The 26947-nt window shown below is 40.4% G+C and overlaps 3 protein-coding genes across 4 annotated transcripts; 2 read left to right on the forward strand and 1 right to left on the reverse strand.

Annotated features, from left to right (window-relative positions):
* The first annotated feature begins 9026 nt into the window (after window positions 1-9026).
* cldn7a (claudin 7a) lies at window positions 9027-15673 on the forward strand. The gene is made up of 4 exons (XM_072687424.1): window positions 9027-9471; window positions 12149-12313; window positions 13940-14024; window positions 14585-15673. Exons 1-4 carry the CDS (start codon window positions 9249-9251, stop codon window positions 14742-14744), a joined length of 633 nt encoding a protein of 210 aa, XP_072543525.1. The 5' UTR covers window positions 9027-9248; the 3' UTR covers window positions 14745-15673.
* A 779-nt stretch (window positions 15674-16452) lies between these two features.
* LOC140562056 (uncharacterized) lies at window positions 16453-19120 on the reverse strand. Its single transcript, XM_072687425.1, has 3 exons — window positions 19012-19120; window positions 18341-18658; window positions 16453-17374 (listed from the first exon to the last, which is right to left on the reverse strand). Exons 2-3 carry the CDS (start codon window positions 18555-18557, stop codon window positions 17289-17291), a joined length of 303 nt encoding a protein of 100 aa, XP_072543526.1. The 5' UTR covers window positions 18558-18658; window positions 19012-19120; the 3' UTR covers window positions 16453-17288.
* LOC140562057 (uncharacterized) lies at window positions 18346-26395 on the forward strand. Of its 2 annotated transcripts, XM_072687427.1 has the most exons (6): window positions 18346-18922; window positions 24447-24563; window positions 24920-24973; window positions 25335-25388; window positions 25853-25891; window positions 26011-26395. In XM_072687427.1, the coding sequence occupies exons 2-6, from the start codon at window positions 24497-24499 to the stop codon at window positions 26067-26069; spliced, it is 273 nt and encodes a 90-aa protein (XP_072543528.1). In that variant the 5' UTR covers window positions 18346-18922; window positions 24447-24496; the 3' UTR covers window positions 26070-26395. The 2 variants fall into 2 exon arrangements, with proteins under 2 accessions (XP_072543528.1, XP_072543527.1); XM_072687426.1 differs by lacking the exon at window positions 18346-18922 and having other exon boundaries at window positions 21815-24563.
* Window positions 26396-26947: the final 552 nt, after the last annotated feature.

The raw sequence follows: 26947 nt of genomic DNA on the forward strand, positions 1-26947 counted from the left end.
AACCCAGCACTCTCTTTCTTTTCCAGAATATCCACACATGGATGTTCCAAAGCTTTGGCCCAGGGACCGACCACTAGATAGATTGAATGTAAACTTGAAAATGCAGTTTTCATGTGTAGTTACTGCACTAAGACACTAGAGGACAGCGATGTGTAGAGTAAATGTGTCAGTACTGTGTTTGTAGTTTCATCTTAAATGTTTGTCTGATACAGTGATGATGATACATTATTGCTTTACATTCTAAAGGAGAAAATGTGTGAATATTTGCTTAAGACCTAAACATAGCCATCCAGACGTGTTTAATATAAAATGCTTTGCTGTAGAGACATGAATTGAGTCAGAATTGTCCACAGTGACAGTGATAGCACAATTCACAGTGTCTAAAGAAATTCTTCTTAGATGTGCTTTTTCTTTAACCTCATATTTAAGGGAAAAAAGATTAATAATTGTTTTTATAAATATTCTTAAGAACTCCCTTCTTTTTTCTTAACATTTATCTTAAGAACAATTCTAAGAACAATTGGGATTATTGGTATATTACTGGTATTATAATTGGAATTAAAATAAATATTTTCTTTAACCATATGATATTCTCACACCTGTCTTATTTGTTTTTAACAATATTAGGCCTCATTCACTAATATCGTCCTAAGAACTTTCTTAAAATTGTTCTTAAGTCCAATAAAAAATCAGCTTCAGATTCATGATGTGTTTTTACAGGGCAGAGTTGTTCATAGCCCATTATCCCTGCACGCTGAACAAATCCCAAATCAGAAAACATTGCTGTCATTGGTCTTAGGATTGGGATTGATCTTTGTGAAAACTGCATGAGTGGGGTTTAAGAAGAAATGTCTTCCTAAGAACAGTTGGTGAATGAGACCCAAGCTTATGAACTTCTTAGCATTTTATCAAAAGATCTTTTGTAAGTTTGTTCTTAGGAAAGCTTTTGTGAATCCAGCCCCAGACTTCCAAAGACTTTTCTTTCTCTGAAAGCTAAAGGTATTTTTAAAGATCTGATCAATAGCAAAGAGAGATTATATATGCAGGGTGTTGGAAAACGCTACCTGAAAAGAACCTCTTTTTCAGATGTATTACAAATAAACCATCATCAACATTTCTTTTTGGATAATAAGTAAGATGGCTACAGTTAACTATTTCACATCAAGCCACTCTTAAATGACACCCCTTGATCGCAGCCATTCATTAATACAGAATTGTTGGTTCACTAGTTGTTTTTTCTATTATTACATAGAAAATTTTACATTCTTTGCAGTATCTGATTGCTAGAGATGTAGAGTGTGTTACTGTAAAAAAAATATATTTTTCAGGGAATGAGTCTGAGCACTTGACTCATAGATAAAGAAACTTAGATAAAACATAGGTTTATTTATTCTTTATTTTTCTTGCTTGTTTATTTATGTGTCTGAACAAAGCAGACATATGAAATTAGATTAGATTAAGTTAGTTTATCTTCCACCTGGGTCATCCACCTGGGCTTTGAATTACAATCTGGAAAATACTGACATTCCCCCCATCTGACAAACCTTCCACAACCAAGACAAACGGCACTTTCGGAACAGGTTCGGTGTTTTCAGTGCTTGTGTATACAGAGTATTAAATTTGTCATTATTATGTTTGTTCATTATTAACGGTCTGAACGGTTCAGCATTTTGTTTGTGCAGCAGATTTATCTGGCAAGAATTCAGAACATCACTCCTGTGCTTATATAATCCTGGAGAAGAGAACTGCCCCCCCCATTCCCTGTCCACCTTCCTGTCTCAGCCGTAACTATGCTCAGGAATGTTGCACCCCTGTGGATCATAACAGCTAGAGCACATAATGCAACAGTCAACAGATAACTTAATTAATGCACAGGTCATTAATATTATCAGATATTTGTATACTGTGCCTTTATTAAATGTATGACACCATTAAAAGCATACAATTTTTTTCTTGGACAGGAATTAAGCCCAGTTTTGTACTATGTTACAGGACAATTAGCTCTAAATGTTGATGTATTACATATTTTGTTTAATAATTTTGTTATATACATGTACTCACAACCACACACACGTACAGTACAGTATATACACTATGCTCCTTCATTGTTTCTTCTGAAATCAAGGGTATTAAAAGAGCTTATCCTGCTTTTGTTGGAGTAACTGTCTCTTCTATCCAGGGAAGAAGGCTTTCTACTAGATTTTGGAGCATTGCTGTGAGGATTTGATTGCATTCAGCGACAGGAGTGTTAGTGAGATCAGGAGGTTGGATGATCAACCAGAATCCCAAAAGTATTGCCTGGAGCATTCCAAGAAACACAGTTCCACTGCTCCACAGCTTGATGCTTGATGCGTTTTAGGCATGGTGCCAACAGATGATTGTTTATCTGCCCCTGAGAGTCGTATTCTATTGGCAGTACTTCTCTACAGGGGCTAGACAAACTGTGTGTGTGTGTGCATTTGCAACTTTGCAACTGTGCAAAAAACATTTGGACATGCAGTGTAGCTATACGGTGCACAGTTTGGGAGTGTGTAGCTGAACTTTCATCAAGGAACCTCAGTATTTAGAGTGACCATCCAATACCTAGTTTGTCTAATCATATCAGCTGAGAACCTAACCAAACATTTAAACCACCTTGGGCTGTGTATCTCTGTGTCTCTCACAGTCAGAAGCATCTGAGCACTGGCCAAACTGGCCCACTGGCAGTAATTTATCCCTAATAAAATAAAAAACAGCACATACAGGACTACTGACTATGTTATGACAGTTATGTGTATTTGTATTTCTTCTAATTCTAGTTGGTTTAGCAGGTCACTGTGCACCTTCCATTGCAGTCATATGGCTTTTCAGCAGAACATCATGTTGCCTGGGATGAGAGAAAGAGAGAAGCCAATATAAAGTATTTCCAAAGTTGTTAGAACTCAACGTTTTATTGTAAATGCTTCAGTGGCCTTCTTAGCATGCTTACAGCCCTTTCACACTGACTGCCCCCCCTACAAAGCAGTGGAGCCAGCCAGGAGCAAGGCAGAGCCCTTCTTTTTGCAGTGATTTAGCGGTTTCTGCTCTCCTATTGAGCGCTGTGCTGCAACGAGGACACAAGACGAATCTCTGCTTACGGGAATGAGGAGGGGGAAACGTTCAACAACATGCTCAGTTCTTTTGTGTGTCAAGGTCATTTGGCCCACTGTTTGGGAACCGGCCAATGGAGTGGCAGATAAATCTTGTAACAAGGGGCGGCCGTGCCATCACATGCTTTAAGAAAGATCCTTCCTGGGATGAGGAATTCCTCCTCTCTCCACACTTCTCATCTGTGGCTTTCAGATCAGCGACGACTGAAAACAAAACTAGACGTTCTGCCAGAACTGGAAAGTTCTGTTCATTCTAGTAGAGGAAGCAACTGGCTATATGATTTGAAACAGGCCATTCAATTCCTAATTGATTTGATCCAACTATTTAAAACCGATATGCCAAATTTAGGGCCTGGTTGCTGTATCTTTATTTAGTGGTTTCATGTACTGTCATAATTCATGCTCGCACAGTCCTCTTCCAGCATCTATCACATCGAATTACTCAGCCTGTTCTTGTTTACTTTATATCCAGAGAACCCCAAACTGGAACATTGTAGTGTTCAGGAAAAGAACTGAAAAAATGAAAAGAACTGAAGAGAAGGAGCATTTTGGCAGCAAATCAGACAGCCTTCGCGTTTCATGCTATGTGTCGCTACATGACTTGCGCACGCATGCTCAGCACAAATCGGACAGGGAATGTATTTCAGGCGGCGCTATAGGGCCTCTTTACCCCCTGCAGGGCCAAATGGTTTCTAAGGCCACATTGTACCCTTCTGCACCGGTGCTGACCCATTAGATCAGTTACAGTTTCTTTTTTCATTTGCTGTGTTGCTAAATCAGGACCAAAAAGTGCACGCAGTCGAATGATAAAATAATTATGAGACAGTTTGGCTATTTGGTCTTGTACTACAACTTCTAGGCTAATGCAGCTAGCTAGTGATAGCTTATTCACTGAAGCCGTAATTCACCTGTTAGCATTGCGTATCTGCATGCATAAATCACACTCGTTTTAAACCACGCCAAAGAAGGCCTTTATAATGTTGGAATCCACTTGAAACTAACTCAATGGGATTGGATGCAAGTGTGTGGCATGCAGTTAGCACTATGCTAACGGGTAGCTATAGCCATGGTCCTGGCATAAAAGGTGACATACAGCCACAAAATCTTTAACATAGTCCAGCACAGCTGTTACACATCACATTTGAATACAGAAACCCTTCAAATTGCTTTTAAGTGTTTGTGAAGGTAATGATAGTTTCCAGTAAGTACGATTAGCTAAACATGATTCGTTCCGTAAACGGTCCATGCCAAACAGTGTCCGTTTGGAAAATCCACCAGAACAGCCACCCTCTGTGCTCAGAACCGTTCGGCCCTGCAGTGGAAACGTGGTCTGAAACTATGCCCTACTCACTTTGGTGTTCTGCACCGTAATATATCCATCTTGTTGTTTGGTTTGAGGATTGGCATGCAGCTTCTCTGAAGAAGACCTATATTCAGACTGTCTACACAATGCACTCAGCTGTCACACACAGTAAGTTCCACAGTGTGTTTTTTGTGACACAGCCTTACTGTCTAATGTCAATGTTAGTCTTGTCTCAGTCATGTAAAGCTCAAACAATCCTTTTAACATCATTTCTTTAGCATTTAAGTTTCAGCATTTTATTTTAGCATAATGGCACCAAAAATAAATAAAGAACAGGGTTATTTATTATCTGTTTATTTTAATAAGTTGTTACCTTTACATTACATTTACATTTATGGCATTTAGCAGACGCTCTTATCCAAAGCGACTTACAAAAGCACAGTGTTCTACTGCCTTATATACAGTTTATAGCTAGCTAATGTTTAGGGAACGGTGTGGGCTTTGCTTTATAGTAGCAAATACTATAACCATGCTAAACTCACTCCTGCACGCTTGACGTTTGTGCACGTATGTCTAGTCAGTGTGTTCTGGTCTCAGGGTTGTAAATGAACTCATTGATTTACAAACTTGAATTGTACCCCCATTTAAAAAGCAGTCTGGGCCTACATGCACAGAATGAACCATTCATCCTGTAATGTTGTGACATCACAACCATGACGCCTTCGAAATGAGCTGTTTGCTTCTGAGTTTCAGTAGATGTACTGTCTGGTGTACTGCCTGGGCTGGGAAGTGAATTGTACATTGTCAAGCAGTGTTTACATGGAGTAGAGAGTAAAGAGAAAATGTGTTTTTCTGTGATATGGGCTCTTTAATTAGGTCTTTGCATTAACAGTCAGGTAGTGTTATGTGAGGCTGGGCACTATAGATTTTGCATATCTTAAAGGCCCATCTGACTCACAGCACCCCCTGCACCTTCACACCCCGGACAAACTCATAAATCTAAAGCCAACAACAACGGTGTGGTGCTGGAGTGGAAGTGAAAATCATTTCCTTGCTGATTAGGATTATTGCTTCCTCTGTGAGCTCCTGAACATGTTCTCCCACCCTGCGTGAGCTCACTGAGTCAGTGGCGCCGGCTCCGTGAGGCACACAATAGCTCGCAGTGTTCCAGGAGTCATTCCTTGCCAGGACACACAGGACGGGCAGGGTTCGGTTGATGGAGTGTTCAGATGTGACACACATCACGTGCCCTGGTCACTGCGCCATGTGAAGATTAGGGGACGGTTAAGGCTACTGGAGTGCAGAGAATTGAGCTCTGAACCCAAAGCCTTTTTTAGCACCTTCATTGTGTGCGCTGGGAATGACTGGCATTCATTTTCATTTCAACTAAACCAAGATACAAGAGGTTGCTGGTGGTCTTTGGGTTCAGTACAGCTCTATACATGTGTGGATTGAGACCTGAGACCTGTAAGAATATAATGTACTAACGACTTCTAAACCATTACTGGACTAGTTGAGCAGTTTAGTAGGTGGGTAAGTGTTATAATAGAGCACTTGAAAGAATCCAGAGTACACAGCATTCAGGTGTAAGAGGGATTGTCCGAAATATGAGGGATGGACACATTTAATAGGAGAACCAGATCTATTGGACCATATGTCATTAAATGATCACACTAAAAAAATATGTGAATTACTTAATTCGTTCATTCATTAATGTTTTATTTTGTTATAAACATGAGACATGACATGAAAGCAATTAGCTGTTGTGAGCGAGTATGTCCACTGCAAACGATACATCCTACCTAAGCACCGTTATGCAGGAGAAATGAATAGAGGAGGGTTAGGAGGTATTAAGATTCCACAGAGAACCTCTCTAATGTTGGATTAACTTCAGAAGTAACGAGGGGATCATTCTGAATCTTATTGAATCCTACAATTAAATGAGCCCGAAACCCCAGGCCCTAAACAGTGTTACACCTTACCTTATGTTTAAGTGATTCTGGGCCTCATGCTTCCAATTATGAGAAAACCTTAATGCTATGGCATACAGTGACAGTCTTAAAAACTGTGAGCTTCCAGCCTTATCGCAACAGTTTCAGGAAGTTCGGTTTCAGGTCTTTTCCTGTTTTAGTGATTGGCCCAGAAACTGTACAAATTGTGATCTGTGCTCATGTTTTTTCACTCAATGTTCCTTGCTATTTGCACCCATTTTCCATGACATTCCTGACATATTTAACAAATGGTGCTTAGTGTCTGCTGATTTGGAAACAATGCAGAGTGGGGAAAGTTCTTACTTCAAGCTAAAATATATATATATATATATATATATATATATATATATATATATATATATATATATATATATATATATATTATTTAATAGATCTGGCATTGGCTTTCAAATTTCCACTCCAGTTTTGTTGTTGTAGCACCCCATCTGGCATCCTCTAGGTGCCATGAACAGACATGGTTCTTATAATTATAATACTTATAATATTTTTGAAAACTACCATCAACAGTGTTATGTGACCTTATTTCATTAAACAAAACAAAAAAAAGCTTTATTTCACATGACAGAGTAGTGACATTTTCCAATTAGCAAAACAAGGCAGTAGTTTTAAATCGAACTCTCCATTCCACCTTAAATAGCGCAGCGGTTACAATAGCTGCGTTCCAAAGCATAGCAGCTGAGGTAGGGCGGGTCTTCAGTAGGACTGTTCTATGAAAACTGCTTCTTAGTAGCCTACTGGACACACAAATGGAGCAGCCTAGGCTGCGTGGTGATGTCACAACTCTTGCAGTTGCAAGTGTTGGGAAATTTGTGCGCTTTTTCATTTCTGCACAGAATGGAATTATAATTATAAATAAAAATTTACATTTTATACACAATCACACACACAAGTGATTTGACTGCAATGTTTTAAAGGAACTGGAAGCTAAATGGTCAGGCAGGTCAGTCAGACTGGACTGTAAGATATTAAACACAATAGAGTTTAAAACAGTCATTTGTAGCCACAGTCTTAGTTGCTCTAAACAAAGTTCACAGTTCTGAATGTCTGATTATAGTTACTGTTACACAAATAGTGATTTCCCTGGTGTTTACTAGTGTTAATTACCTGAGAAATGTCTAAAGCACCTGAGTAAATGCGTTGTGTGTCTGTATTATTTATAGAAACACAAAAATCATATAGTATCGGACGACAGTCAGCATTAGGATTGGACTCAGATTGGATCGGGGTTGGTTCTCTGCTTAATCATCTCACTTAAAACACAGGTTTATTATAAGATTTCAAGATTACAAGATTTCTGTCATGCAGCTCTTATACAGCACTTTACCAGCCCCCGCAATTCAGTGACGACTTTGATTTCTATAAGAAGAATCATGATATCTGCAGGTTTTAGTTCTAGGCCATCACAAGTCACCTGAAGTCAAGTTAATAAAGAATCTCAGAGAAGGAGTGTTGTGTGGACCAGTTTTGCTGGACCAGCTCATTTATGGCCGGGAGCAGTGAATATACTACAGGGCAGAACCCGGAAGGTGGTATGAACACATTTGGCCCAATATCAGCATCAGAAAGAGCATAACTACATAATCACAGATCGCACAGCAGGGTTAATGTGTCCTCCCTGTGTCCGGAGGGGTTTCCTCCAGGTGCTCCGGTTTCCTCCCACCTCCCAAAAAACGCATTGGCTGTGTTAAATTGCTACTACAGGAATGGCTGAATGATGTGTGTGGTACCCTGTGATGGACTGGTCCCCTCTCCTGCTGTGTTCACGTATGTTATACGCTGACTGCGTATAGCTGTATGTCATAGCATATTACATACCTCTGAGCCTCATCCCCACCACACACATTCAGTACTGAGCATTGCACTGTCCTGTCTGTTCACTGTGTCTGATGTGCGCTGTATTTATGGTATTTATTGTGTTGTTCTGGTTCCATGTTTGCACATTTATATATGAAGTTTATGTATCTGTAGTGTATTGATTCTGTTCCTTGGGGCACCATGATGGTCCAGGAGGAATGTAATTTGGCTCCACTGCACATAAAACCCTCTTGACTTGACTTGACTTGAGAAGGTATCCCTGCCTTGCGCCTAGTAATTCTGTGTGGGCTCCGGAACCACCACAACCCTGACCAGGACGAACCGGATACGAGGATCACAAATGGATCAGCATGCATCCTACAGCATGTCGGTCAGGGTACTGAGTCCACATTGCTACTGGCAGGACAGCTGCAGCAGATTTGTTTATATTTACTCCGAGAACATTCTGTCATGATTCCCAGCGTAATCTGGAATACCTTTAGTGTATTTACGACAAAGCTTTGGGTGAAGATGATTCCAGGCATATTAAACATTGCAAAATAAAACCTCAGTGGAGAACAACCAGCAGTGAGCGGCTGTTTTGCATTCTGCTCTTGGCAGCTCAGGCAGCCACAGGCTGACAGCTTCATGTGGTAATATTTCAGTGGTGAAGCCTTGGGAAAGGAAAACACCTTTTCAGAAAGGACAGGCGAGCCGTTACCTTCCAGCCAGTGGGATCTGGACGGAGCAGGCTATTGGGCGCGACGTCACAATCGTCTCGCCAGACTCATTATGACGCAGGAGCTCCAGGTCTTCAGATCCTCTCCATAGGTCAGCATTTCACAGTAGTTGTTGTGAAGTGCAGAGCTTTGGGAAGTGTGGCTCATCGCGTGGCTTACGTGGTGTTCGTCCTCTCTGACGTGAAAGTAGCAGCAGTGCAGAACTTCTCTCAGGACCGCAGCTTTAGAGCATCTCCTCTCCAGCATCAGTTGTAGTGATCCGAACTCGGATATGGCTAACTCTGGAGTCCAGCTGCTGGGCTTCTCCCTCTCCCTCGTTGGTATCTTGGGGCTCATCGTGGGCACCGTGCTGCCCCAGTGGAAGATGTCCGCCTACGTGGGAGACAGCATCATCACCGCCGTGGCCACGTACCAGGGGCTGTGGATGTCCTGCGCTTTTCAGAGCACCGGACAGCTCCAGTGCAAAATCTACGACTCTATTCTGCAGCTGGACAGTAAGTGGGTGGATGTTGTTTGTTAGAAGGGAGAGTGAAACTGATGTGGAGCTGGTTAGAAAACACCTGTTTCCACGTTTGCAATTACAGAGTAAAATGTTTGACATGCATGTGTTTGAGTAGTGTACAGTTTAGCCTATGACGTGCAAAGAAATGCCCTAAACTTTTATTTGTGCATTGAGCATCAACTGCTAAATACAGACAGCAAAATGAGGGGCAGTACTGCAGTGATCCAGCAGAGCCATAAATAGTCCAAACTGTTGCCCTGTATCAGCTCCAGACACACCATAGCCAGCAAGGGGCTGTTTGGTGCTGATGCTGGACCATGGGTCTCCAGGACTAGGTTGCAACACCCAGTATTTATGTGCTTGATTTGCAGCAGTGCTGATCTATAGTAGTGATCTAAAGTATTGCTGAAGAATTTGCTGCAAAGTAGCAGTGTCATTTCCCCCAGTGGCGAGCTTGAGTCTGTCCATCTGCGGAGGCTTTGTACCACCATACAGTGAGCTTATTGTTTCTGGATTAGTGGGTCTTGTAAGCATGGTGGTGCAAAATGTGCACTATTACCAGCATTTGTTTAGCTTGTGAACTGTGATTCCATTGTTTTTGTCAAATTGAAACATAACAGAGTAATCAATAAAACTATTAATAAAACTATACTGCAGAATTAACATAAGTAATATGGCAATACAAAGCTCGAATACGCTCAGCAATAAGAACAACATTAGAAACAAGTCAAATTCCGTGTCAAATCTGCCAAGTAGGTGCAAGTACACTCTTCAAAATGCTTCAAATGGTTCTTTGAGCGATGTCATATAGGAACCACTTTTGGTTCCATAAAGAACCTCGTTTGTGAGTGTGAAAAACTTTTGAGAGACATATAAAGTAGTTTTAAGAAAAGAATTAAAAGAATCTTTGAAAGATCTTTTTATGATGATTTTAAAAAGTGGCGTTAAAAAGGTTTACAGACATATGAGGTGATTTTAAGAGGTGGTTTAAAGGAACCTTTTAAAGATACAGTGATTTTAATAAGTGGCTTAAAAGAACCATTTTATGATTTATAATGTGTTTTAAAAACTATCTATGATGTGGTTTTAAAAAGTGGCTTGAACTTGTAAAAGGTGTATAAAGGAACATTCACTTGACACTTGTTTTTTTACCAATATAATGGTTCTAAACTAAACCAAAACTGGCACTGCTGACCATCTGACACGCCTGTTGTTTTAGGAGTGTACTAAACAATAAGGGTAGTAAAATGGTCCAAAAAAAACCCACTAAAGTCACCTATGAAAGGTCAGATTTATATTATACTTTTGTCTTTAAACTTTTCTGGACTTTGTTTAGTTGTATAGTCATATGTAATGGGTGTAAATTTGTAGTTATTTACTCGTTGAACTGGCAGTAGCACCCCACACTGAACTATACATACACACATTCGTACATGCTACCCGAGGGCACCTCTGCTGTGCTCACAGAAAGCTTGATAAATGGGTTTTGGCCATACCAACAGGGCTTTGGCTTACAGTATGTCTCCTGTGTCGCCCTGGAAACTGCTCAGTTAAACAGAATGCAACCCCTCCACAACCCCACACTTAGCATAGCTTTCCTCTCCACTAATGTAATGTTTGGGGTACACTTCTATAAAATGAGATGTGCCCCCACACCCCCCCTCTCTCACCCCTCCGCAAGCTGTATGGCTTTGCTGGATGTGCTGATAGGGTTACTTGTGTGCGAACGTTGAGGAGACTTCCAGATGGAACCGGTTGGGCTGCACCTGACAGTAGGTTGAGTTAAGATAGAGGGAGGAGAGAAGACAAAGGGGGAGAAGATAGGCAAGAAGGGAGGGCCTGCACTGGATTCCATACTGAAGTAGTTTCAGTGCCTGGCAAGAGAGCTTTTATTGTGCTTTAATGAATGATGCTGGAGAAGCCATTCTTTCACTGCGTTATACCCCACCCATCTCCCCTCTTTTTTAAAGGGTTTATGTACAGGGATATACTGGTACAGACTGGTTCTTGGTGGCTGAAACTGTCTCTCTCTTTCTCGCGCTCTTGCCCGTGAATTGGGCAGTTTGTTTCTAGTAAATGTTCATGTGTAAACATCCAACTAATGACAGTCGTTTTATTCTAATTTGAAATAGTAAAATTAGCAAAGTTGGTGTTCACTTATAAGCAGGTTCTAAAATCTGATGGGTTGAACTACATTCAGAGCATTACATTCAGTGTTAATGCTCAGGTTAATAAAAGCCATCATGCTATTTCATTGTTGCATGGCAACCAAAGCCTACTGTTGAAGAATTGTGATGATGATGATTGTTATTTTATCATCATCATCATCATCATGATTATTATTATTATTATTATTATTATTATTATTATTATTACTTAGTAGTAGTAGTATTGTTATTATTATTACTGTTAATGATGCTGATTTTAATTATTTATAATTAATATATTCATATATTTCATATTTATTTATATATTATGGAAACAGCAAGCCACTCAAGGCTGTGTGTTAAACTGATTTTACTCTATTTCGTCATGGCTTTTCTTTACCCAAGATTAAAATGTCTTTAAAGAATTACGAGGCAGTGCTGTTAAGATTGCTCCAGCATCCCAAACTGCAAAAATAGAAAGAAAATAATGAATGTATGATCCTGTAATTTCGTCTTTGTTAGGTGCCCTTCAGGCAACCCGTGCTCTAATGATAGTGGGCATCATCGTGTCCATCGCTGGCCTGGGCGTGGCCTGCATGGGTATGAAGTGTACCACCTGCGGGGCCGATGACAAAGTGCGGAAGGCCCGCATCGCCATGACTGGAGGCATCATACTGCTGGTGGGATGTGAGTATGTGAGCGAGATTACAGGGTTAGAGTTATAATACACTAAATTATTATATTATTAGTGTTAATATACTGTATGTGTTAGAAACTTTTGGTAGTGTACAGTAGATACACTCTTCAAGAAAGTTTAACGGGGTTATTTTTGGCAGCAATGCCATAGAAGAATCATTTTTGAAAGAGCTGAGTGCGAAGAACCTTTAAATTGATGAAGATCATTTACATCCACTTTAAACTTTTAAGAGGTTCTTTTTACACATATCTTTTATAAAACTGCTTTTTTATGGAAACAAGAGTAGTTGTGGGTTTGATTCCCGGGCTCAGCAAGCTGCCACTGTTGGGCCCTTGAGCAAGGCCCTTTACCCTCTCTGCTCCCCGGGTGCTGGAGTTGGCTGCCCACCGCTCTGGGTGTGTGTGTTCTCACTGCCCCTAGTTCACTAGTGTGTGTGTGTGTGTGTGTGTGTGTGTGTTCACTACCACAGATGGGTTAAATGCGAAGGACACATTTCGCTGTACAGTGTACAGTGACAAATACGTGCACCTTTACCTTTACCTTTCCTTTTATTGACTTGCTCAAAGAACCCTTTGTAGCACCTTCATTTTTAGAAGTGATTTAGGGGCATACATCTGTTCACAGTGATTTGATTGTGATTCCTATTAGTATTAAAAAATACACCAAATTAAATAATGCCAAATAACTGACCAAATGTTTGTGGACACCCCTTGTAATGAATGCATTCAGCTACTCTACATTGCACCCTTTGCTGACACAGATGTGCAAAAGCACACAGTTTGTCTATTCCTTGCAAAGATGTACTGCCAATAGAATAGGACTCTCTGGAGCAGATACACATGATCCTATTGGCACCATGCCTGTGGAGCAGTGAGACTGGAATGATGGTGGTGCTCTATCCAATACTTTTGGGTTGAGTTGGGGAGCTGGAGATGAGGTGCGCTGATCATCAACTTCACTAAGGCTCTTGTCGCTGAATGCAAGCAAGTCCAACTCCAACAAAAAGCTTTTTTTTATACCCTTGATTTAAAAAAAACTAACAAACAATGAATGAGAGGGTGTCCCAATACTTTTGACAATATAGTGTATTTACACAAAAGTTTTTTTCTTCGCCTCATAATTTTATTTTGGCAGAAAAGTGAGTGAATGCGTTTGTGTGTAAGAGAGAGAGAGAGACATAGAGATAGAATTGGAGATAGACAAAGGAGATGTCTTTGAACTTCTCCTGCTTCAGCAGTTGCGTTTAATATGACTTGCTTCAAAGCTGAAGGGTCACTTAACATGAAAGCTCTGAAGCAGTTGGCAAAACGGAGATTACTGCACATGGTTATGGGCTTCGAACAAAGTCATGAAGGCATGCGTAGGAAGGAGTTTGATTCCTCTCCCAGAGACTGCCCTCCCACCCAGGCCTAAACCATGAAGAGTTCATTTAAAGGTCAACTGTAGAAGCTCTGTTATAAATGTCATTAGTCTGTTTCGTTGCTTGGAGGAAGCAGGGTATAAAGAGGGTAGGGTCTAAGTGTGCATACTTGCATGCAGTTTGAGTTGTCAGTTACAATACTGTTTCCTTTAATAATGCTGCTTTCTGAATTGAGCTCTTTGTCCTGACCACACAGCCCTCAGTGCGATTGTCGCATGCTCTTGGTTCGCCCACAACGTGATCCGTGCGTTCTACAACCCCTTCACTCCAGTCAACACCAAGTAAGTCAATTCACAGACTCTCTAAGAATTTTTTCATGAGACTTTCATGCAGCTGTATGTAAACATGTATTTTGTTGCTGTCATGCAAAAAAGGCAAGTTTACAGGAGAAGAAAAAACCTTTTGAAGCATTTCTTTTGGTCCAAATTTTGATAAAAAAATAAAGAATAATTTGCCTGACAGCAATGAACTCAGATTAATTGATGTAATTAATATGTAAAAGTTTCAAATGTTTCAATGTTTTTAATAAAGATAAATCAGTTTGTATATAAATAAATCTATGAAATGAGGCAATACGTTAGTTCTATACAACTTCATAGGTTTCAAATAATAACATTTTTGTCCTACAATCTTCTCAAGATCACTAGATCAATCCTCGGCAATACCACAGCCACCAGTATAGCCGAGAGTCCGAGAGCGTAATTAGCCTCACTCCTAAGGGGTGGCCCTCCCTCTCCCCCATCTCTCAGCACAAAGGCATATTTAAGCTGCATGGCTGTTCCTTTTAAACTGTGTTTTGTGCAGAACTTAAACCAGTCCTCTCTTCTCTCGTCTCTTTGAGATTTGAGTTTGGTGCAGCCATTTTCATCGCATGGGGCGGATCTTTTCTGGATGTTCTTGGAGGAGCTATGTTGGCGGCCTCCTGCCCTCGCAGCAAACAGGTGACCAAATACCCCAAAAACCCTGCTCGTGCCCCCAGCAGCACAAAGGAGTATGTGTGACTGCCCTCGACTGGACAGACATAGGAACTGCCCCTGGTGAAGGAACCCCCGGTAAAGGAACACTGGACTGGGCCTGATGGATTGAATTGAAGTTAGTTGGTGGACAGCGTGTTTAATCCATAGAGAAAGACCTGTGGAAAGTGATATCAGATGTTTCGTGGTTATTTTTCACTGCAACAGTCTGCACATTTTGATAAACTAGAGTTTACATTTTATAATGGCCCAAACTATTTGTTACTGGGAACAGAAAAAAATCTCCCTGTTTTAGGAGCTACCGTATGCTACTAGCTTACTATTTTTAATGACAGTATTTTTCAGCAAGGCAGACTTGACTTCAAAGCTTAGTGAGTGCTGTACAGATCTAGTGTTGCAATAAATTGCTGTGTTCCCCAGTAGAGGGCGTTATAGGTGGAAGTTACCTAAAATTAAAGGGAAGGTTTCAGAAGAACAGGAACAGTAAGCTAAATAAACACTTTTCCAAGATGCTGAATGCCCAAACCCAAGAAGAACTACTTACCAGTCCTACTGGGAAGTCTTGATTTTGGAGTAATTAACCAAGGAAATTCAGCTCAGCCCCACTCATAAAGACATAAAGAGCCTTAATATTACAAATGGTAAGACTAATATAATTACCTGGTGTAATTATATTCATTGGGGCTGGTTGTTTTGGTAATATTCCAACATTTTGGAGGCTTTTAGAGTAGACATACAATTACAGGCTGATATATAATCTAGTGTGTCCTGTTTTTCATATTGAGTAAAAGCCCTGTTCTTCTTAGTGTAGCATAAAATCATCACCCAAAATACATCACTCCATATCCAGCTGCTTTAATGACTTTTGTTTTTCCTGTTTGTTTATTCATTGCTACACACATACTGTATCAATACATGTCCAGATGTACAATAAAATTCCCTATTTCCTCATAAAATTAATCTGGATTGTGTACAAATCATTCATTTATAGTATTATGTTTAGCTGGCTATTGTAATTCACTTTTATATTATTTTGTTAACAGTTTTTAACCAAACTGAATCCTAGACGTGATCTTTCATTGCTGATGATGGTAGGGGTCACCTAGTCTGCCCGATTTACTTCCATTTTCATTAATGAAATGCCTAAAACTTCATCAGCTTATCACAGGCTTTAGATGTTTATGTACAGTAAGAGTTAATAAGAGGTGGCATTCAGTAAAGACTGGGGCTGATCAATTCCAGACATTTTGGATGTATTTTCTGATTCCAAGTTGATTCACTATTCCAAAAAAACTAAATACAAAGAATAATATAAGCACAATATTAATTAAAGTGATCATTATGCACTACTATAATTTTACCAAACTTCGCAGTTGAGGTCAGTTTAATTATGCAACCTATTTGACCTTACAAAAAACATTTAGAGAGCTTCACTATATGGACAAAAGTATTGGGATATCTTGGAGTAACTGTCTCTACTGTCCATGGAAGGCTCTCAATTAGATTTTGGAGCTTTGCTGCGAGGATTTGATCTCATTCAGCGATAACATTGTTAGTGATCTCAGGATGCTGGATGATCAACATCCCACCTCATCCCAAAATTACTAAATGGAGCACCAACATAAACCCAGCTCCACTGCTACACAGCTCAATGCTGGGTGCTTTATACCTTCAAGCCCATGCCTGATAAAATTGTCATGTGTGTGCACACATTTGCACACCTATGCCAAAAATGTCAACTGGACAGATGCATATGACGATAGTCATGCATACTTTATTTTCAAAAATGCAATTTACAAATACAAAACAAAAATCAATTAGCAATTTTCATGCAATTCAATTGAACTTCACCAATTTCTGCACATGTATGTTTTAAGAGCAGCACAGTCAAACTGCTCTCAATAAACGCTAACCATTACTTTAGATCATATCCAGGTTCTGAGAAGGTATGAATTTAATTCAGACCAAAGGTGAACAATTGCTATAAATAGTGACCATTTAAAAACAGTCTGTGCTAATACACTTTAACTGCTAATGTTAAGAGTGCATAAGAGACATGCCAAGACACCTCGGTTACCAAGGTAACCGTAGGTCCTAAGCTAATGCCGCGTTACACGTTAACAGACTTGCACAGAACATGTATTCTGTAGGAGAGGAGCAACCCTACCAAACAAGGTCAGTCTGGTCTTTTTCCCCCTCAGTAAAGTGCATATTTTTATAAATATAGCCCTGTAGCTTTGAAGATCACTTTCAATCCCAGTATCAAAATGCAGTGTCAAACAGAGAGGTAACCACGGAAACACAGAATTTAAAGTTACAAATGATGTACAAGCAACATAGCCATCGATTCCTCAGATTCGAAACTGTAGCAATGTGAGATGTGATATTTGAGTGAGAGAGAGAGACAGAGAGAGAGAGAGCGATATGTTGGTCTATCCACAGTGATATTATGTTTGTGCGAGCTTAAATGACTCATAACCTGTCAAATGTTATGGATTTGTTGAATGATTTCATAACTTTTTTAATTAACCGCGTTGGCCTCTTCACAGCTTTGGCACAGTCTGTCATGCATTAGGCAATGGGTGAGACACTGATGGATACAGGAAAGCTTCTGTTGTTGTTCATGATGTCATCCAAGTCTTCATCGTCAATGACCACTGTATAAGAACAGGGATAGGAGAGGAGTTAGCTTCAAGCAGCTCATCACTGACCAGGTTACAGTACATGAAATCCCAAGCCCTTAAGAATAGCCCTTCATTATTTTAAGATTTTCTGCACTGTAGATTAATACTAAAGTCATCCAAACTATGAAGAAAAACATATGGAATTATTTAGTCATCAAAAAAGTGTGAAACAAACCAGAATATGTTTTATATTTAGATTCTTTAATCATAGGCACCTCCTGCTTAGATGACAGCTTTGCACATCTTGGCATTTTCTCTGTCAGCTTTATGAGGTAGTTCCCTAAAACAGCTTCCAGTTAACAGCTGTGCCTCGTCAAGAGCTCATTACTTGAATATCCTGCTCTCTTAATGTGTTTGAGACCATCAGTCGTGTTGTGTGTCAGGTACAGTTGGTATACAGTGAACAGCCCTATTTGAGCAATGTTCTAATCCATACCATGGCATGAACTACTCAACTAAGTCGAGAAAAAGGACAGTGCATCATTACTTAAAGAAATGAAGGTCAGTCAATCTGAAAAATGTCAAGAACTAGGAAGTATTCTTAAGTGCTTTCGCAAAGACCATCAAACGTCATGCTGAAACTGGCTCTCATCAGACCCGCCCCAGGAAGGGAAGACCAAGAGTCACCTCTGTTACACAGGATAGGTTCATCAGAGTTAGCTACCAGCCTCAGAAACCAGTTAGCAGGACCCCAGATTTTGTTTAACACTTTAAGTTTACTACATGATCCCTTATGTGTTCCTTCATAGTCTTGGATGACCTTAGCGGATGTCAATATGTCACACACAACAACTACAGGGCTGGGTTTCCCAAAAGCATCCTAGATCATTCCTGAATCTGAAGTAATTATGAAGGAATTATGAAGTTATATGAAGTTATATGAAGTTATATCCCCCCCCCCCTGCCCTCAGTCTGATCTGAGTCCACATCCCCTCCTACCTCTCTTGGAGCGGCCGATCTGGCCGAGCTTGGGCGCTCTCTGTATTCTCTGCGGAGGAGGCCGCATCTCCGAGCCGTTCCTCCGCGCCTCCACGCCGTTGTACACCGGACTTGGTCTCAGTTCACACTCCGCCGGGGGCAGGAGCTCGGGCATTCCCGCCGTGCCGTACATGTCAGATACCAGTGTTTCCCGCTGCACTTCGTAGGACGTCTTCATAAATCCTCTCTGTGCTGGTGTCGGTGGGCCTGGAGAGCTCGAGCGCTGCGTCCGCTCTCACAAACTGGAGCTAGCTGGCTTTGAGGCCCTCGGTGAAGCACCTACAGAGAGCGATCGTAAAGTTGAAGGAAGATTTAGCTAACCGACACGGCGAGCCACCGACAGCCTCGGCTACTTCAGTGAACAGCTAGCCTACCTTGTTAGCCCCACACGGTGTAAGGGATAAACGGCTAAAGCACACAGAAACTCAACAACAACAGAAAAGCCCTGAACTTAACGAGCTGGCGCTACGGAGGCTCCGTGTTTCCAGCGTGTCGAGCTGCTCGCTGCTGCCGTCGACCTGTCAACAAACACGGCTTACACAGGTAGCTAGAGCTTCCGCCGCCTATAAACGCTGTAAAACCGCACTCCTCGACGACCAGGTAAAATATAAAGCCACGAAAAGCGAACTTACTCTGTTTAAAGCTTGTCCCGGAGGCGAGGGTGATGTTTATCCACCGTCTGAAATGACGACGTCGTGTGAGTTTCGGTGCCGCGGGGACCGAGGCAAAAGAGCTGAGCGGTATTTTTTTTATTCCGCCCGTATTCCGACAAGCCCCGCCCACCGCGAGCGCTGGGCTTAGCGGATGACTCACACTATTGGCGGACGGTTTTCGAGCGTTAACTACTAGCCAATCCTGGCGCAGGCAGTGGGACGGTACTATCCAATCCCAAGTGGAGAAGGCGGGATCTCTCGGAATACGGGTGGTAAACAAAATAACGTGGCAGCGTGGTGTGTCGTAAGAGTTGTTTGGGGATTTCCTTGGTTCCTTGCTGTCTGCGTCAGTGTGTGTGTGTGTGTGTGTGTGTGTGTGTGTGTGAATTTGTGGTTAGGGGGGAAGGAGGGGGGTTATCTGTGGGGTGAAAGGGGGCTCTGTGTAGGCTTCAAATCGGTGAACATCACCGGTTGTGGGAGGACATGGTCTGACATTAGCCTTACACCCACAACATGGTTATAGAACAGCTATACAATTCACAGCCCACACGTGAGTGGGCAGGAAACTGCATGGCTCAATCCGCACATATTGAAGGTGTTTGTACAGCCTACGTAAAAGACCACTTTTGAGGATTGTACTTGGTCTATACTCTTCTCTCCGTGTTGTTCAAACCTACTGAAGAAATAAACAAAGCTGACTGAAGATCAGGTCCCAACCCTGTTCCTATAGCCTGTTCAAACTGTGCATTAGGTCAGCAGCACTGTGACACATCTGTTTCTATGTTTCTGCTTATTTGTGGATGGTTTATTTACAACAACGACACAGTTTTAGCAGAGCCTGTATAAGGGGACAGAAGGAAAAAATTCCCTCACCAAACTTTTTGCTTTCCCTTGCAAATGTTGGGCGTTTCCACACGGCTCTTTTGCATCGCATTGTGGAAACATTCTGCACATGCAAAAGATAAGAGTTTACATGGCTCACAGAAATGCTTATCTTCTCAGGTTGCATCTACCTAATTAACAACTCAGTGTTCTCAGCAGTTATGGTCAGCCTCGGTCAAGACAAGAAAAAAAGGCTGTGAACCTATAATATATATATATATTTATTTTTATATATATATATATATATATTTTTTTTTGCTTTACATTATATGGGCAATTCAAAGGATATCAACAAACTAGTGAATCATATCATTATTTATATAAGATAAGATAACCCCTTATCTTATATAAATTGTGAGTTTAAGTGTGTGTGTATATGGTCCTCTGGGTGCAGTGCTGGTACCGCTCCTTCACACACTTGGGGTAAAGTTTTTTAGGCCAGGATTGGCCCTCTTTATAAGTTTGTTCAGTCTCTTCTTGTCTGCCGTCAAGATGCTATCCCACCATAAATGATGGGAGATGCCACCACTGTGTCAAAGAAAGTCCTCAGGAGTGATCCCTGCACTCCAAATGACCTCAATGTTAAAGCTCCTCAGTAGGTAGAGTCTGTTCTGGCCTTTTTTGTAAAGATATTGCACTATATGTACAAGTAGTAATAAATTAAAGTGATTTACAGATTAAGTCAACAAATAAAGTAAATAAAGTTTATAAAAGTGTATCATAATTAATTAAAATAAGTAACAGTTAATGAGGTAAAAGTTAAGATACAATTTTAAGGGGCAGTGGTGGCTCAGCGGTTAGAGCTCCAGGATTTTGATGACAGGGTTGTGGGTTCGATAAGCTGCCACTTGAGCAAGGCACTTCACCCTCTCTGCTCCCCAGGTGCTGGAGTTGGCTGCCCACCACTCTGGGTGTGTGTACTCACTGCTCCTGGTTCACTAGTGTGTGTGTGTGTTCACTACCATAGATGGGTCAAATGCGGAGGGCACATTTCGCTGTACATTGTACAGTGACAAATACTTGCACCTTTACCTTTTTAAATAGGTAAAATATAACAATATAAACCAAAATATCTAAATGAGGTAAAATTACTAATTAATTAAGGAAAATGGAAGATGGGATTTGGGAACTGTCTAACCACATTAATGTGATTAAATTCCCTGTTCAGGTTTGTTTCTCTGTTTGTCTTATTAAGACTAAAGATGTTAGACTAAAATGTCATGTGATGGGGACAGACTCATACACCATACACCTCAAATCCTGTCCAGGGGGCAGGTTTTCAACACAGCTACTGAAGCTTAACCAGGTGTATCTGAGCAGGACAATTATTAAGCTGGACTCTGGCCCTCCAGGACTGGAACAGAATTATCCTCCTGAACACTCTTATAACAGATATTACCTCGTGAAAAATGAGACAGGCCATCTCAGAAGAGCCTCCTGACTCTTCCTGTTTGTGTTGTAACAGTGTGATTGAGACTGTTTAACTGTCAAATGCAGTCAAGGACATTTCTGATACTGTAATTCTGATTACCAGAGAAATACAGAAAGAAAACCAAAATGTGATAAACTGCGATTATTTTAATTTAGTAGAAAAGTACTACACACATGTGGTAGGCCTATCAGTGTTATGTCTTTCTCTAGCTCTTGCTTCACAGGTTTACCTACTTAGCTGCATTAAACACATGAGGACCACTGGCCAATTAAAGACCTGAAGCAAATATGGACTGAACCTGTAGTTTGAAATCAGGGCCCAAGATGGCAGATGTGTGGATGGAGTTTGGAGGTCATTGTGTCAGGAATTTGCTTTGTTTTTAGGTATTTTACCAGTAGCTCCTGATGAGTGCCCTACCCTTTTTTGGCAAGCTTTACAGCTGATCACCCAAACAGTTTTTAATGACTGACCAAACTGTAACAGTAACAGATACACGCTCCTGTAAAACTACGTTGAGAGGGTAGGGTACTCATAAGTTACTCAAACTCAATAACACAAGTGGTATCTCCTAAAGTTAGAAGCTACTGGTAAAATACCACTTTTAGTAAAACTTAGTTTTACAGGAGCGTGGATCTGTTTCTGGTCTGTAAGTTTGATCAGTCATTAAAAACTGTTTGCGTGATCACCAGTAAACCTTGCCAAAGGAGAACCTTCATGGTCATTAACCCTCTAACGCCTGGATACTGCTTAGCATCACTGGATTGAAACTCTATTTACAGATAAGAAAAACTGAGCTTTCTAGATCTAAACTAGAACTGTAGAAAACATCCCCTGCTGCAAAATATGGCAGTGTGTGTTTTGCCACTGGGAGGTCCTAGAAATTCTGATGCATGGATTTTAGAGCTCTATGCCAAGTCATGGCTAGATCTTGGAACAGCACCATGCCCCAAAGCCTCCCACACACGAGTGGTTCACTGATTACAGAATAAAGTTTATAAAGGAGCCATCTTGGTCTCATGGTTTTAGCCCCTTTCACTTTCACTTAACGTAAACTTAACGTAAACTGAAGCAAGTGTAGCAAGTTTTAGTAAGGAGGGTTTGATTAAAACCCTTTTGGCTTACGTCAAATGAGGTTCACTGTTGGAAAAACAAAACATTCCCGAAAGTAAGCTGGTACGTTTCACAGCATTGTCGTTTTAAAAGCCTTTGTTAAATGCCTTTGTACATTTCTGACTTCCAAATCCCACCAATGAGCTCACCAACACTAGTAAATAGCCTGCCCCAGACTTTCCACCATAGTTATTTCTTTGCTATCCTATGAAAAACGTGTCTCAGAAATGGCAACTTTACAGGAGAAGGATAAAAACTTCTTATCTTTTTAATGGAGGTCAGTGTAAAAAGGGTTTAACCCAAGTCATTTTGGAACATTTCCACTGGTCTGTTCATTCAGAATTAATCACACAGTGTTCAGAGCAGCTACAGGATTCAAATGATGTAGAAAACTAAAAACAGACAAAAATGGACAAAGTGCACAGGAGTGCCTATACTTGTGTTTTTGGGGAAAAAAAGTATTTCTGTGGAATTTTCTCTAATATGCCATACAATGCATTTATTATGGGTTTGTGGATAATTTGACGAGCTCTTCTTTGACTGTTTAAACAAACCACATTGTATACCATAGCTTTAATTTATAAGAATATTAATAAATAATTACTATTATTTAAAAAAAATGGATAGTGCTGCTATCCTGTCTGAGTGGTGTATGGTTGGCTAGCTTTGCTAACATTTAATTGGCTGCAGTTAGCTTTTAGCTGCTCCCTTCACTGACACTTTCCCCGGATCAGGTTTAAGGCATAGTCACAGTCAGAAGTCCTGGTTCACATAGCAAATCTGGCTATGCTTTCAAATGCTGCTCTTCAGTGTTACTGGTGCACAAGTGTTGGTGTGGCGCAACAGATAACACCACTACCTGCCACTGAGCTACCACACCATGTGGGAGGCTGGGGTTCGATTCCCGGTCTGGGTGACTATGCTGTGCTACACCAATAAGAGTCCTTGGGCAAGACTCCTAACGCTACACTGACCCACCTCTGTAATATGAGTTACCTTGTAAGTCGCTCTGGATAAGAGCGTCAGCTAAATGCCATAAATGTAAATGTGTGGCAGAGATTATCTCAGAGCAATTTACAGGTTAGAACATATTTCCCAAGTGGCTGGTGCATTTTAATGTGTCACAGCTTTGACAAGGGCTAGAATTCCTGTCGTAAGAGGGCTGGATGTATGTAAAGTTTGAGAGCCAAGATTGTTGTATAACAGTTTTTTGAATTGGCCCATTTTACAGCCCCTTTTTGGTTACAATATGAGGAGACAGTGTTTAATGTTTATGGTATGTCACTTCCATGTGCTAAACCTATGCAGCTATGCCAAGATAAATACAGTTTCCGTTCCAGGCCACCTTTAAGATAAAGTTAATGCACAACACAGATGTTTTCCTTAGGTTTACTATGTGTCAATAATTTTGCGCTGGTTTGCATTTTTTCCAACCATGCTGAACTTGAAGCATGCCATGCTGTGATTGAGGTGAACTGTGAAAGTTACTTCATGTCCTCTGTACCTCAAGAATAAATGTCTGTTGTTCTGAAAATAATTAGCCAAAGCTAGTCTAGGCCACGTCATGTGATGACGGAGCACAAAGCATTTGCAAGGAACACTGCAAGAGAAATTAAAACAAAAATCGCTATGTTCATTCAGTTTGACGACAAAGGAAACCAACCAGTGGTAAACTTTCATAAATGTTTTGTAACCCTAGGTTGGTTCGATGCCACAGATTGCAATCTAATCCAATGACATCTTTTTCTTTCCTCCAGAGTGATTATGTTTACAGATTTACACAAAATAAATACCTCCATTCTCAACCACGCATTCAGGCCAGAGGTATGTGAGGACCTGTTTAGACCTATTTGCCTGGGCCAGTTTGTAAAGCCAATAAGTATCACCTTCTTCTTGAAACCTCCAGAGAGGGAAGTGAGGGAGGGAGGGTGATCATTATCACATTATCGACCAGGATAAAAGTAGAAAAGAGACCTCTACTCCTCTGTAGACAGACAGAAGACGTGAAGTTGTAGTTGTTGGACCAACACCAGCGAAAAGATGTCCAAGCTCTCCTTGATGATTTTTACCTTTGTCATACTGACCATCATTTTGTGCAACCACTCAGGTAATGGCAGTATTATTATGCTTGCTTTTAGCCCATTTTACTATCTATATGGAGCTGAACAGAGATTTAGCTCTCTGAAAACATGGTTAAGGGATGCTTAAAGTATTAAAAAAACATCTACAGTGGTCCCAAAAAATTCTGGTCATGGAGGACAGTATATATGTAGTCATCAATTGATTGGTTTCCCAGATGTGAATTAAGCCTAGTCCTGGACTACAACACCATTTCTATTAAATCAAAAACATAGTCCATGACTAGGCTTAATGTATGTCTGGGCACTGAACCCTTTATTTAGGAATACTGTAGTGTATAGATTTGAGTGTGAGCTGATTTTATTTGTATTTTCTATTCATTAGCATGCTCTCAAAGACGTCCTGGTAACGTTCTTGAGGAACCTTGGAAATGCACGTGTGAGTATTCTGTTTGTTTGTCAAAGCTCAGAGATTTTAACATACAATATTAAATACAGTGCTTAATCATGCTGGAATAGGGGTGGGCAACAGAACAGGGCCAGACATACTAAACCTGGTAATTAAGTGTGCTAGAATATAAAAAAACATATTGTGCAATCAATTGATGCTTAAAGATTCAGAGATGCTTAGGTAAATGTATTTATTCATTAGTTTATTTAGTTTAGTTTTTTTCGCCAGTCAATCTACATTCAAATAAACTGAGATTTATTTTTCTTGATCTTGAAGAATTATTTTTATGGGGTATTTGTTGTGTAAAATCAAAACTGATTTGTTTTACTGCTGATCTTCTGTCCATTAGTGTGCACTAGAAAAAGCCTGATTAGGTCTGGTGGCAAACACTGGAAATGCAACTGTGAGTATATTCACACTTTATGCCTGCACAGACTTTAACTCAGTACGGTTCATTTATTCTGTGTAAATAGTTCTGGTTCTTATCTCTGCATCTAAACCTCCACTCCAACTTCTCCAAGAAGTGTTCAGTGGTGTTCAACCACTACAGGGAATGCAGCTCCACAGCTTAGGGCTGGGGGGCTTTATACCTAGCTGACACTTGGCATTGGGCATGATCTTCGGCTCATGTTCGGCTGCTCCAGAGCGTCCCATTCTATTGGCAGAACTTTTCTATGGAGGTTATACAAGACCATTGCGCCCAATAAAACACCTATGTTGGCAGTGGGTGCACCTTAAAGTAAATAATTCACTAATTAAAAGGGTGTCTGGATACTGTATTTGACGTTACACAGATCAGTGCAACTAATAGCCAAGACGTTGGGAGTCATCAGAGTATCTCTGTCTCTCTCTATCTGTCTTGTACAGTGGCTGGTGAGGAGTGTCTTTGCGCAAAGACAAGTAATGGTGAGTCCATTCCTTCTTACTTTTGATTACATACTGATATTACTTTTGCTATTATTATTTTACAGTATTGTTTAATCATGATTTTAAACTAATGCATTTGTATTTCTTATTTTGTTCAGGTTTAATCAAAAGACACTGCAAGAACACACGTTTCTTCAAAGTTTCCACACCTCTTTAAACTGCCACAGATGGATTTCAGAGCTTTCATTCTGACATAATGCTTTATCAGTAGTACCCAATAGTCTGGCTACCTGTGATTTAATGTGAATCTGAATTAATCTTGAACACAAATATGTTAGTAAACCTAAAGTGATAATGGAAAGAAGTTAAATGTAGGTCACAAGTTCTTTCTTTATTGACCCTTAATTATTTTATTTTTATAAAATATTATTATTCAGTGTTCTTTTTATATCAAATATTTGTGTTGTATCTTTTTAGCTTTGGATAGATGTGTACAGTTTATATGCTTCCTTACTTTCCCAAAATAAAGCCAAAATTATGCACTGTGAATTCTGATGTCTGTGATTATGGTTGTTATGAATACTGAACATGTCTCTTCGTTGGTTCCTTGGCGATTGTGTGGGCTGTTATCAATATCTGGTGTAATCTTACACACTGGAGCTTTTGTGCAATTTGACCAGATGTAGACCCAAACAAACCTATCAGGCATGTTCCCACAGGCCACTGTCCTCTCAGTGGGGAAAAATGCACTCTTTTTTATCGAGTGCAGTGCATATTTCCTACACTGCCCTCTATCTAAGTGTTACATCAATAGCACAGTCCCAAGGTCCATGATGTTATTACCATCATTCTCATGTTTAAGATTTGGGTGAAGAAATCCTACTTCTTTGCAGCTGCTTGAACAGCTTTATACAATAGAAAATTGTTAATCAGCCAGTCGTGCTGCTGCTAACTAAGACTGACTTACTCAGAATGGCTATGAGGCACAATTAGTCACCATTTCCTTGGACGTTGAATTAAATTTTGTATTAAAATGAAAATGAAACACATCTCATAATGATAAGTGAATGTTTAAAGGCAACTTAAATAGCCAAA

The sequence above is a fragment of the Salminus brasiliensis genome, chromosome 9 (genome assembly GCF_030463535.1).
Source record: "Salminus brasiliensis chromosome 9, fSalBra1.hap2, whole genome shotgun sequence".
In the NCBI taxonomy this organism is placed as follows: Eukaryota; Metazoa; Chordata; class Actinopteri; order Characiformes; family Bryconidae; genus Salminus; species Salminus brasiliensis.